The 13,295-nt window shown below is 37.4% G+C and overlaps 3 protein-coding genes and 1 long non-coding RNA gene across 4 annotated transcripts in view; all 4 read left to right on the forward strand.

Annotated features, from left to right (window-relative positions):
• Nucleotides 1–814, forward strand: part of LOC147818291 (uncharacterized) — an 8,255-nt gene extending 7,441 nt beyond the window's left edge. The window contains exon 5 of the mRNA XM_087177827.1: nt 681–814. Coding sequence (XP_087033953.1) covers nt 681–814 — 134 coding nt within the window. The remainder of the gene's footprint in view (nt 1–680) is intronic.
• Nucleotides 815–872: 58 nt separating this feature from the next.
• Nucleotides 873–2,722, forward strand: LOC147818292 (uncharacterized). Its single transcript, XR_015438115.1, has 3 exons — nt 873–989; nt 1,600–1,688; nt 2,058–2,722. It is a non-coding gene; the product is annotated as an uncharacterized LOC147818292 (long non-coding RNA).
• Nucleotides 2,723–4,759: 2,037 nt separating this feature from the next.
• On the forward strand, nt 4,760–10,670 carry LOC111665701 (uncharacterized). The gene is made up of 8 exons (XM_087177833.1): nt 4,760–4,896; nt 5,497–5,775; nt 6,105–6,137; nt 7,696–7,809; nt 8,131–8,196; nt 8,667–8,738; nt 8,833–8,905; nt 9,995–10,670. Exons 1-7 carry the CDS (start codon nt 4,842–4,844, stop codon nt 8,898–8,900), a joined length of 687 nt encoding a protein of 228 aa, XP_087033959.1. The 5' UTR covers nt 4,760–4,841; the 3' UTR covers nt 8,901–8,905; nt 9,995–10,670.
• A 549-nt stretch (nt 10,671–11,219) lies between these two features.
• On the forward strand, nt 11,220–13,060 carry LOC147818293 (uncharacterized). Its single transcript, XM_087177834.1, has 3 exons — nt 11,220–11,321; nt 11,977–12,255; nt 12,858–13,060. Exons 1-3 carry the CDS (start codon nt 11,261–11,263, stop codon nt 12,863–12,865), a joined length of 348 nt encoding a protein of 115 aa, XP_087033960.1. The 5' UTR covers nt 11,220–11,260; the 3' UTR covers nt 12,866–13,060.
• The last annotated feature ends 235 nt before the right edge of the window (nt 13,061–13,295 follow it).

The following is a 13,295-nucleotide window of genomic DNA, read 5'->3' on the forward strand; positions in this document are numbered from 1 at the left end:
ACTTTATCAAAGTTGTTCTGTTTTCTCTGTTTTTCAAAGAACAAATTTCCACTTTACCTTTGAAAGGTTTCCCTTCGTCACACATCAGTACTGTAAAACATTTACATGTGAAATTAAATATCCTATTAATGAAATGTTACATTTCAAATGTAAATGTGTAACTGTAAAGTATTATGCAAATCTCGCCAGTGGTGTTTTGAATCTCGATGCAATTTAAAGTTGAGTTTTCACATTTTTGTTTTTACACTTTTTTTTTGTGAGGATGAAACAAACATGATATGACGTGTTACTCAGTGAGCTTATTTCACTTTCTCTACACAAAAGGGAAAAAGATCCCAACAATACCACTTACAACACCACCAACAACTGAACCACCATCAACAACAATATCACCATCAAACAAACAAATGGAAGCAGTTCATTAAGCAGTTACAGCATCCAAGAGACAACAGGTCAAAGGTCAAAGGTCCCCCACCCTCCAACATGGAGGCAAGACACACAGACTGAAAGAGACACACAACATTTTGTTGTGACAAGTGTTGTTGACAACTTTTTCCAAAAATGGATGTGGCCGAGGTTTTCTTTGAAGTGTTGAATGTTTTTCCAATGTGTATCAAATGAGTTACTGTGAACTGTATTTCCTGCCTTTTATTACATATTTGAATTACTCCACACAAAAGACAAAACGACACTGACACCAACAACAACGCCGACAACGCCAATGACAACAGTGACGAGAGCTCCACCAGCAACAACTGCAGCATCTCCACCAGGAAACACAGGTAGAACTAAAATTAAAAAAAAAAAGTCGTAAGAAACAGAAACAACAAGAGCATTTGAATGAACCTGGTGACTGATGAGGGTCTGATCATGAATATTTCCTTGTCTTCCAGCTTCTCCTTACCTGTGGCAAATGCCTGTTCGCATGCTGCTTGGAATACTCTATTTAATCACCATGATCAGCATCACTGCCGTTACCTGCAGAAAAAGTGAATATAGTTTGGTTTTGTGCTGAGTAACATTAAAATGTGCTGAAGCTCAGACGTTTGATTTTTGTTCAGTGTGTAGCAACACTGCATCAGAACACACACTAATCACACTAATAAGTGTTTGATGAAACCAGACGACACAACACACATTTTCACCTTCAGAAGCACATGACTATGACGACAGATGAACTGTTGACATCTTAACCCACAATGAAACACTGAGTGGACATGGTCTAGTTGTTACATGACAGAAAACATATTTTCATGGAGTAATTTATGTTCATATATTTAATGGTACAAGTGTCGTGTTTGATTTAATGAACAGCGGTCGTGTGATGTCTGCGTGAGGAGTTAAGCATCAAAAAGAAGCATGTAGAAGAGAACAGCCACTGCAGGAAGAGGTTGATTTGATTCATCATGTTGCTCTTGCATCACCTGCTGATAAAATGTCATGTCATGGTTCAGAGCTGAAATGTGCAGAAGTCTCCTGAACAGCATCTGGCAACCTGCGTCGTTGCCTCGTCAGAATCTAGTCGAGATATTTGCGAAACGGTCTGTGTGGTTGCCGCCGCACCTTCCATCATCTCCATGTTTGTTCTGTCTTTTGCAGCTGAACAGATAAAGAAGCGACAGAGGCGACTCACAGCAGGAACAGAAAACGAAGAGGTCGTTTTCCTCCATCACGTAGAAACAAGAGCGGTAAAATCTGAACTGTGATCAGTGTTCATCCTCATCAGCCATCCTGTTTACAACACTGGCACTGTGACTGATTCAGGAACTGTTACTACAGACACACCAGACAGTAAAATGCAGTTTAAAGCAGTTTTCTGGGGGGGATTCAGCCATTGTCCACTAGTCCCACCCAGAACCCTTCTTCTCTCACCTGTTAGACCTAAGTTAAGGGTTAGACAGAGGCAAGACCTCCAAATAAATTTATCAGAGAGAAAGAAGAGTCGCTGACCATCCAGAAAATGTTTCAGCTTAAGTGTTTATCATCTCTTTTTCAGAGGAATCTGTTTTCATTTATGAAAGCTTTTCCATCCTCTGTCCTTTTGTGTTTCCTCGCAGGTGTCTGTTTGACACAGCTGAAGGGCGTCCAGCACAGATCACCAGTCTCTTCCTCCTCCACAGTCTTATTGTTTTTGCATTGCCTTTTGTTACCTCAGACAAGAAGAAGTGAGCTTTCATTCTGCAGCTGTGAAGAAGTGCTGAAGGGGAAATCACCCTTAAAGAAAAGACGTTCAGGAAAAGAAGCAGCGGTTATAGATGTAGCTCTAATGAAATACTTCTCACCGTTTCAACAAGTTCTTCATGTGTGAAATTGCATCATGTGATGAGGTCATCCTGATTGGCCTCTCATCTCAACATGATGTTGAGTTTCCAACCTTTATAGACGTGCAGGAGTCATATATGTCACCCAAGTGTTAGAACACACCTCTTTATAAATAGTTTTATTTTCCTTCCCACACTCCGACAAAGGCGTCAGACCCCCCCTCATCATCATCATCATCATCATCAGTCCAAACAAGTACAGTTCAAATGACTGGAAGTTCTGTGTGGGATCTGGTCCTGGATGCTATCAGAGTTTAAGCTCATGTTCTTCATTGGATTGAGGTATTAAGCTGTTTGGCGTGCTGCGTCCTCATCCTCATTCCTCATATCTTTATCTTTTGTCACAGTGAAAATCTGCTGTTTTTTAAAATATGCACAATAAAGCATGAATCTAACCTCTGTGTTGCTGGTCTGAGTGTGGTTTTCTACACTGAGTTAAGAGGCAGAACAAAATACAGTGTGATGTTAGAGTCCTCTCATCGAACTCACAACACCAGCGTCACCCTGCAGGACAAGAACAGTGCACCTCATTTTCTTCTGCACAGACAAAGAAGTGAAGAATCATGTCTTTCTGGAACATACTGTCAGTCTTGCAGCATATTAGCATGTAGCCAAGAAATGTCATATTTAAGACTCTTCTACAGGGTTCCTGAGTCCATTGCAGGGTTTGAATTATAGGGTACATTGTAAGGATCTCATTGATTAAAACTTGGACTCCCCTAAGCTAAGAAGCTGCTGTCTGTAGCTTAGCTTCATTTTTAACTTACAGAAAGGCCGGATGTCAGAGCGTGGCTGAAGATGGCAGGTGAGTGTTGTGGCTAGAGAGACTGCCAGACTCAGGTAGACAGGTGTGGTGTGGCAGTGATTCATTGACAGGAGCTGGTTGCATGAGCCACAGACAGGAGAAGACTTCTGGTGACAGGAGACAAAAAGGCAACGAGCAGAAACAGGCTCAGCAAAAACACACACTAGACTACGAGACGTAGTTTGAACAATCTGGCCAGGAGTTGAGGAAAGCCAGGGGTTCTTGTTGTGACTGTGATGAGATGATTAGTTGCAGGTGTACCAGGGGGCTCTGGAGATCAGGTTTGTCACGCCTCTGATGGGGACATGTGTAAACAAACCAGACGGGGGAGACAGAGACAAGGGAGAGGGAAACACCAGGGCAAAACAAGAGACACAAGCAAAACACAGAAGGAAAAGGAGATCCCATGACACTTCCCATGACACACATGACACTTCTGTCTGAACTCAACGACACATCACTCCAACCCAGATAGCAGAATTAATCTGGCCCTTACATGAGCCACGTTTGTTTTCCTCTGGCCCAGCACACGCCTGGTTCCATGGCCCGAATCTGGCCCATATATGGCATTATTGTCAGATGTTACTTCCACATCTGGACCAATTCTGGCACACACATGCAGAAAATCTTCTGGCTGTCAGCCTGTCCTGTGGCTCTCTTACACACTTTCAACTACCTTAAATGGCATGTGGTCACTTTATGTTTCCAAGTTAAGAAAAGCCAGCAAATGGTTCAGCTGGTAATGTTGTGCAATGTTTTCTCACAGGTCGTCATCATCTGTGTGGTTGTCTGAGAACTCTGACGACAGCCTGAAACTTTGGTTCCTCAAAATGTGGTTTTGTTGTTGTTGTTTAGCAGGTCTGCTCTCTGAGATAAGTACCTGATAGAGCTCCGCTTCATTTTATTTTCAGGTTACTGATCTTATATATAAATATAATTTCATATATTGACACATATGTCTAGGTCATACAAATGTGTATGTTTATATATCTATATAACTTATGTTGTAGACATATGTTACATACATATATATACATATATATATATACATATATATATATATATATATCTCAAAGCTTGTCAATATATGCTGATGTCATGTATAGTAGGGTCCAAGAGACCACTTTCATTGACATGTTTAAAATAAATGAGAAATTAATAAGTAAAACATAAATAAGCTTGTAGCATTTTTATATGTATGTTGTTTTAATAAACTCACGTATGTAAATTTAATATATATTGTTCACACATATGGTTGCAACATGTTATACCACATAAAAATCCATCATGTAGATATTTTTAATATACTGTACTTATACAAATCTTACTATGGGTATTTCACATATGTTATAAACGTATACCTCTGTATATCCAGATAATGTAAACTGTATATGTAATAATAATTTGTCCCCTTGAAGGTGACATACAAGGCAACATCACTCTTGGTATGGGGACATGTATGTCATGGGGTTAGACAACAAGTTTATGATGTGATAATTTCTGTCTTTTTCTGAGTCAGTCATTTCTCTCTTGTACTAGCGCCGTATTGGCTGTGACTCATCTCATCATCTTCACATCATCAGTGTCTATCAACCACAAAAAGACAAAAACAACTGGAGAACGTGGGATTTTGTTCTGAGGACAGAAACAGAGTTCCTGTTTTCAGCTCAAATAAAAACTGTTTTTACTGTTCGAGAGGTTTCAGAGAACGAACAATGAAGATCTACAGCTGCCTCTTAGTCCTTGTTCTGGGCTGCATTGTCAGTGAAGGTAAGAACATTTTGATTTTGAATGAATCAATGATCCTGTGTAATATCGTTTTATCGTCTTAATCAGTTTTAACACATTCCTTATTCTATTACTTCTTCTTCTATACAGTGTGAATCTTGAGTATCTCAGGAGGTGTTTATAAATCATATAAACACAGTTAATGACATGAATAATGAGCCAAGTTAAATTTTTATACATCCTAATATCATATAGAACACTTTCTTAATTTCTTCTATCTCTCTATCCACATCCTGGCAGGTTTCGCTTGAGACTTTTTAATGAATACAGTGAGTCTGGATTAGACAAAGTTTCATTTTATTTCAATTTGACAACAGTGCCACTGGGTATAGAGTTCACATCTTGCTGTTTAGGACAGAGTATAATTCTCCATTGGAAACATTTGTCTTCCTGCAAAACTGTGCATGATTGAAATACAGAAAGACTAATGAAACATGACAGATTTAATTTAGACCCACTGAATTTGACAGTTAAATGTGATTCTGTCTCTGATGGTGAACACAGATCTGACAGTTACTCACAATATCAGAAATGCTACCACTCTTAAAATGCTTTCATATTTACTGCTGATTTCTTTTGCAGGATTACATGTAAAAGTACGTAAAGAGAAGGCCTCCGTCACTCTGTCTTGTTCTCACCCTGTGGAGGGTAACGTGACGTGGAGCAGACAGAGGAAAAATATTAAAGTTGACATTCTTACAGTTGATGGTGACGGAGAGACAATACACATTCATGAGCAAGACAAACATTACAGCTCAGCAGCAAACAAATCGCTGCACATCGATAGTCTTACTAGGTCACATGAGGGAACATACTTCTGTAACAACGAATCAGCTGTGCGTCTGACAGTGATCCCATCAGGTAACATCACATTTGATCTTTATTCGTATCGTTCTGCTTTGTGACTTTTGTCTTCATTTCTTCTCTCTAAATATTTCATGTAAAGTCCAAACGAAAACATAAATAACAAATATTTAAAAATGGTGTCCTTTAAGTCAGTTTTATTTCATTTTGTGTTGTAATGGTATGACATCAATGATGAAACAAAGTTTAAATGACAAACACAGCAAGAAAATGAGCCTTTAAAACCTTTGTATTTATACAATATGCTGCACTGTAAAGTAACCACCGATGGATAACATAAATCCAGCTGATAACATCTTTGCAATATGTCTGATCATTACCTGCAGGTTCCCCAATGAGCAATCCATCTTTGACCACATGTGAGTGACATCATATTTAATCAGTTTTCACCTTTTCATCAATATCTTTACTTTTTGCTCTGCTGACAACATCTGCTTTACTTGAGGATCAATTATACTTAATATATCATGTATTTTTATCTTTATATGTCCCCATTGTGCCAAGTGGTATTTGGGTCAGAGAATAAAGTTTGAGGTTGAAATATTCCAAGAAAAAAGTCGTATTGTTTCAAGAGCAACAAGTCCACCAACCTAAACAGCCATATAGGTCCTTTATTAAACCATCTGATATGACCCATAGGAGTGTCTACTGAAATTGTGCCCTTATGGCGGCATGCGTACCGGACCTCGGTTGTCATGGTTACCATAATAAACAAAACTAACTTGGTTAGGTTTAGGCACAAAAACTACTTGGTTAGGTTTAGGAAAAGATCATGATTTGGGTTAAAATAAGTACTTCCTCAACATCAGACAACCTTTGTTGTCATGGTTACAATAATAACAACGAATGGTCATGGATAATAGAAACAATATAAACTACTGGTTTCACATGAGAATCGAACGCTGATCTCCTGTGTCATATTCCTTTTGTTTTGTTTGAGTCATCAATCCACCCCACCCGCTCCCCCCCCCCCCCCCCCCAACGTGGACTTTTCCCTTTGTTCCTGTCATAATTACTACGACCACTAGATGTCGTTTTCACAGGCGGACAGTCTCTTCAAGACTAATGTTGAAATATTTTGAGAAAATAGTTAAAATACTATGGGATTTAAATACTGTGAGCTGCACATGTCTGCTTCACCAATAATCACTGAATTGTCAAGGAGATTAGGATATAAAACACAAACTTGTTATTTTTCTTGTAATGTTAAGAATAAAAAAAATTCTCAACATTAGAAACAATTGCCTTAATGCTCTATTATAATATCCAGTGAAATCAATTATTTTGAAATTTGAATCAAGATCATATGGTGGGAAAAAACAGACTTTAAACAGCCTTTATGTGACCAACAACAATACTTTCAGCCACCTTTGATGTGAGCACCATCATATTTGTTTTTCATTCAGTTACGTGTTTTCATTAGATTTGTGTCATGACAAAAGACAAACCATCACTAAATGATCTGAAGTATTCAGAGGAAAAAAAGTGGCAACACCAAAGTGTAAGAATACTGTGTCAGTAGAAAAATTCTCACACTTCAAATTTTAGTTGTAAAAAAATTAACTGTAAAATGTATTTAATGTATCAATATGAAGAACGGCACATTTCAGAGTGTTATATTTTTGGATTATTACTATCACTCACAAACATATAAGCAGCATTTTGACGTTGTAGGGTGAGGTGTTACTGAGATTCACAATTCATGTTTTTGTAAAATCTTAATTTGAAAAGTATTTCACTTTCAAATGACAGAAATGTAATAAAAAGTACAATGTTTTCCTCTGAAATGTAGTTAAATAGAAATACAGAAGTTATTTTGAATTATACTTTTGTATACTGCTGAAGTAAACAGTCTTGGACACGAAGGAGGTTCCCTTGTTATAAATTTTAACTTTTGTCTTCCATCGGTTCCCGAAGACCAACAACAACTTGGTTGGGTGTTAGGAATAGCTTCTACCATCCTCCTCCTCTTCCTCGCCATGGTCATCATCGTCGTCCTGTCCATTGGGAGGTGTAGGCTCAACAAACAAGGTGAGCGAAGTCTGATGTGGAGTTTATCTGGAAAACACAGCCAACAGAAAACATTTACAATCAAATAGTAAATACATAAATGAAATGTGTATACTACTGACAATCATTTTCAATGTATAGCAACTTTTATTGGTTGAAAATGTTAATCAACTAAATAATATTTGTATAAATTGCATAGATTGATTGGTGGTTTTGATGGTTTTCACAGCCGGATAGTATCAGAGGCAGCCTCTTTATCATCAGACTTTCGAGCAGTTAATCACTGATTATTTAGGGGATGATTAATGCTCTGATGTTTTCAATCGTTTGTTCTTTTGGCAGGAAATGAAGAAAATACCCCAGTCTACGCTGAGATACAACATGAATTAGTGTGTCAGCCTACACGTGGTGAGAAATGAGATGTGTTAAACTGGACAGGCTCTACTCTGTATCATCTGTGATTGCACTCATGTGCAGTAAGTACTGAGGCATCTGTCTGTAGCTGTGACGTCTTGTAGACTTCCGCTGTGGATCTGTAGCATCACAGCCCGGGTTTGTTGGGTGTTAAGTGTCATTACATTCAAATCCAAGTAGCAGTCTCTTTCTGTCTTTCGAAAACCCAGAAACACAAACTGCAGCTGTGATGGAGTTTCTAAAATCCTTGAGAACAAAACCATGAATGGAACTTTGCATTTTTTATGTCTTTGTGCACAACAGTGCACTTCTTATTTGACTCAATCTGCAGCTTCAATTGGATCAATTCAATATCAAACTCAGCAAGAAGCTCAAAAATTGTGTTGTAAAATATCAGTGTGTTGTAAAAATAGCCTTAAAGTTCATGTTAATAAATTATATTTTGTAACTGTCTTAATATACAGGTGGATTAAATTGTATCAATCCCATGTATTCCAACATCCGCAGTAGTCCTGCGCTGACAAGAAACAAGAACGGTAATGTCCAAGCTGTAATCAACACGCAATTTAACCTTATGTCTGCTTACATACAGTACATGTTAATTACTGTATATTTTGTTTCTTCTTACAGAGATTTCTCTACAACTGCTGAGCCCCGAATATTCTTTGGCCGGCAACCCAAAACACTGGAGGAAATAATAAAGGTGACTTTTATCATTATCTCTTTGTGGCGTCTTGGAGGCATTTATTATGATACCTTGTGTTTAATGGGAGTTTAGTGAGTAAACAGTTTTCTGTTGAAAGAAGAGCAAAATCACACATCTACAAAAAAGTGTACAGTCACCAGAACACATACTTTGCACAATTCAGAGACATTTCGCCTCCATTCAAAGGTAGTGCTGTTAAGGGAAGGTAAGGGCTTCGGTCAGGGGTGAACCCAGTAGGCTGGAAAGCTACAGCTGGGATGATTAAATGGACAATCTAGTAGAGGGCAAGTGGAAGTGGACCGGTGTATGTATAGAAGAGCAGTGGTTCCTCAAGCTTTTCCAACTCATGGCCCACTTGAAAATCTCAAAAATGTTGGCGGACGTCATCCAACCTTGTAACAATATAGAGGCCAAGTAATGCCTTCTCATTTTAATGATATCCATCTAACTCTTGAGTCTTTCCTTTGAATTCTTCCTGTTGCTGACCAGCTATCCATTTTGATACTCGTATCTTTGCCAATGATGTAATCTTTTAGATTGAAATAGCAAACAAGTACACAATATGGTGTGGGAAGCAACAGTGTAAAAGTTCCTACCATTGGATTATCACAGCGATAGGCTTTAATAGGAGAAAAAACACAAAGAAAGGAGTTTTACTTTTTTTTTATGTGTTTAAAGATCATTTTGTGTTAAAACATTTAAGATCATTATTCATATATTTTTATTTTCTTTTTATAGTTACATCTTTTCACCACGATTGTAGACTATTGTTTTTGCAAATGATTCGTCGGCCCACTTGCAATACCCTCGCATTTGGGAACCACTGTACTAGAAAGCTAATGAGAGAATGGGTAACAGGTGAGCAGGTGGGCGTTGGGGGGAATCAGGTGACTGGAAAGGCAGGAAAGGCAGTTGATGGACCATTGTAAGGCACGCAGAGAATAAATGAATAACTGAATAAAAGGGGACAGAAAATCTCCCATTGGTATGGCCACACAAAAATCTCTGTTAATGGAATATTGAACAGGAGTTGTCTTTTTCCCAAAGGTTATGAACTCCTTTGAGTGTTTCTTTCTCAATCATCAGGTTCGTCACAGCTGCTTGAACCAACCGGACCCGCATGGAAATGACAATGACCAATGTCTTTAATAGTTTTACCTGAATATTTTACCTCCGTCAGGTAAACACATGGAAGAACTGTAAGAAATAATGAAAAAAAAATTGGAATCATGGACACATCATGGTCCTTTTACATCTCTTTTGTGGTTGTTTTGTGTGCACTTGTAGTTGATTCTTTTTGTATTTTCTTCGCTTTATGGTCTTTTAATTGACTATCTGATGAGAAATGTTGACAGGGGCCCCCAAACCCCCCATTCACTAATCCATTGATTGATCAACATGGAGATTAAAACTGTTCCAAGGGGCTTTAACGTCATGAATTATACATTTTACGCATATCAAACTTTAATGGCCAAAATGGCTACATTATGTGCTTTAAATACTACCACATTATATTTTTCTAATCAACAGTATTTGCTTGTAAAGGTACCACTGGATTGATCTGTCACATCATTGGATCTTATGTTGTTTGAAGGTTCGGATCAGCGGATAATAGTAATGTTTTCTTTCTGTGAAGATTGAACAGAAAATGCTCAGGTGGATAAAATGTGCTATGTATTGAACCGACTTGTAAATATATTTGCCATGTTGTTGTTGATTAAATATGTAAACAATAATAATAATAAACTACTTTATAAATTAATTAATGTCACAGAGTTGTATCTCTGTACGTGACATTTTTGGGTTTTTTTGGAGGGGGGGTGGGGGGGGGTTAACTGTGATGCTTCTCTTCATCTGATATGAGAACTTGACTTTCATGGTATTATCTTTTCCTTCCAGTTCTTGAGAACGTCTCTGGGTGCTTTTGGAGACATGAGCTCAGCCTTTCACTGAATCATAGAAGTTTAACACTCGGAAGCAGAGGTGTTATGACTTATCCATGAGTAACAGATCTGATGGTGTGGTGACAGAATGGAGGAAGAAAACAGTATAATAACATATACATGTATGGTCTAGTGTTATTACCTGCACATCAGGCTGTGAGCTGCCCAGGAAATTGCTGGTATATTGGTGTATATGTTGGTCTAAATTTGGGAAACCACAAAATAACGCCCAACACCAACACATGACGTAAATATACACAAGTGTATTCACAGGAAAAGGCAACATGACGTACATGACCATAAAATATATGTTGAGGATGTGGCTTCTTGCTTTTGGAGGAATTTATGAAGACACCACAACAGTTCCTGTTCAGAGCTCAGACAGACGCCGTGGTCGGTCCACAACAAGATGAGGATGAAGAACTACAGCTGCCTGTTCGCTTTGGTTCTGGGTTGCAATGTCGCTGCAGGTAAAAACTCTTCTTTTTTTGTTGTAATGTCAAACACCATTTTTGACTTATTTTTGAATTTCGAACACATTTCTAACAATTTCAATTAGAAAAATTCTTGTTTGAGCAACTTTATAGTCTGACAATAATGTTACATAATACATTACTAGTTAATGACTGTATCTGTACTTATTGCCATAAAGTTCTGCTCTATACTGTGAGGTGGAAACATCAATTAGCACTTTTAACATCGTTTCACCCTTTATAAAAGGTTTATAAATGATAACTAATGGCTTTGATATATTATTCGCTGATGCTTTATAAATCGATTAGAGGCTGTTGATGAAGACAAGTTTGACGTTGTCAGTTTGACTGAAGTTTATTGTTTCTGTAAGTCTCAGTGTTTGAAACGTAAACACACACATTACACATTATCCAAATTAAACAGTAATAAAAAAGCTTTTCCATTACAGTGCAGACAGTGATGACTTTAGAAAAAATTTTATATCATATATTATTTTTCATGTTCAAATTAAAAATGTTTCCCAAAAAAGTCATATTTATAGTGAGCTCACTCCTCGGTTCTGATTGTCGCCTGGCTGTGCTGGTAAATGACCTGGCAGACAGGACTTTCTGTCTTCGATAATCTAACTCAAAACACTGTCGTCTGTTACAGGAATAATCCATCGGATAATCCAGGAGAAAGAATCCACCACTCTGCCTTGTCCTCACCCTGAGGTGGGCGACGTGACGTGGAGCAGAGAGAGGGAAGGAGTTAAAGTTGACATTCTTTCAGTTGTTGGAGACAGGGACATAAGATTAGTTTATGACCCATTCAAACGATATAGCTCATTGGCGGATAAATCGCTGCACATTTTCAGGGCCACTGCCTCAGTCACTGGAAAATACTTCTGCAATGATGAGCTTGCCGGAGAGGTGACGGTGATCCCATCAGGTAACACCAGCTCAGCAGAAATAAATCATGCAAAAGTGATTTATGTACATATATGTTATTTCCATATATGATATATATATACATATAAATTAATTTATATTAATATTTATTTTATATATAATTTATTTATGTAAAAAACATATAAAATCAAAATTGCAATAATTTCATATTTTGACATATATGTCTATCCCTTACAAATATTTATGCTTATGAACATCTGCTTATATTGTAGACATATGTTACATAAATATATGTCCATCCCAAAGCCTATCCTGATGGGAAGATAGAAATGTTTAAAATGAATGAGAAATTAATAATAAAAATATATATAAGCATATGGAATTTTTTACATATTTGTTGTTTTAATTAACTTGAATATATAAATTGAATATATATTGTTAACACATATATATCAGAGGATGTATACTTGTATCATATATGGCAACATCACTCTGGATACAGGGAAATATATGTCATATATTACATTTCTGTATGGGAAATTTGAATGGAGCCTTTACTCCTGAATGACTGATCGCAGTTAATGATGGTGCATTATGAAACATGAATTGTCACTAATCGCCCAGTGTGTCTGCTCTGCACAGGAAAATAATACAATCCGTGTGGAGGAGGCAGCCACCACCTGGAGAACAGATGAATGAAGTTCAAACTGTAAAAGCTACATATGATGTTGAAATACTGTATCTTTTAACTATTACTTGCTATTATTTAGTTATTATGTTATTGTATCAGAATGTATTGTATTTAAAGGAATAGTTTGGGGAATTGTGCTTTTTTTGTTTGTTGAAAAAACAGCTTTTATGAAATTCACTTAAAGGTTTAATTCCTACATTAAAATGTCCAAGAATGGCAAGACCTGTGTCATATAATTTATTTAATTGTTTTCTCAGTAATTTTCAACTACAACACTCTTACTGCCAAGTGACCTGGAGAGGGACCCATACTCCACACCATCCTGTTAAACTTCACCTACAGGTTGCAATGCAGCAACATGATGGTTTAATTAGCTCCAACTCAGTGGT

This window comes from Seriola lalandi, unplaced genomic scaffold, assembly GCF_002814215.2.
Source record: "Seriola lalandi dorsalis isolate HSWRI2012SDOR001 ecotype SW California unplaced genomic scaffold, Sedor1 jcf7180002054657, whole genome shotgun sequence".
Lineage (NCBI taxonomy): Eukaryota > Metazoa > Chordata > Actinopteri > Carangiformes > Carangidae > Seriola > Seriola lalandi.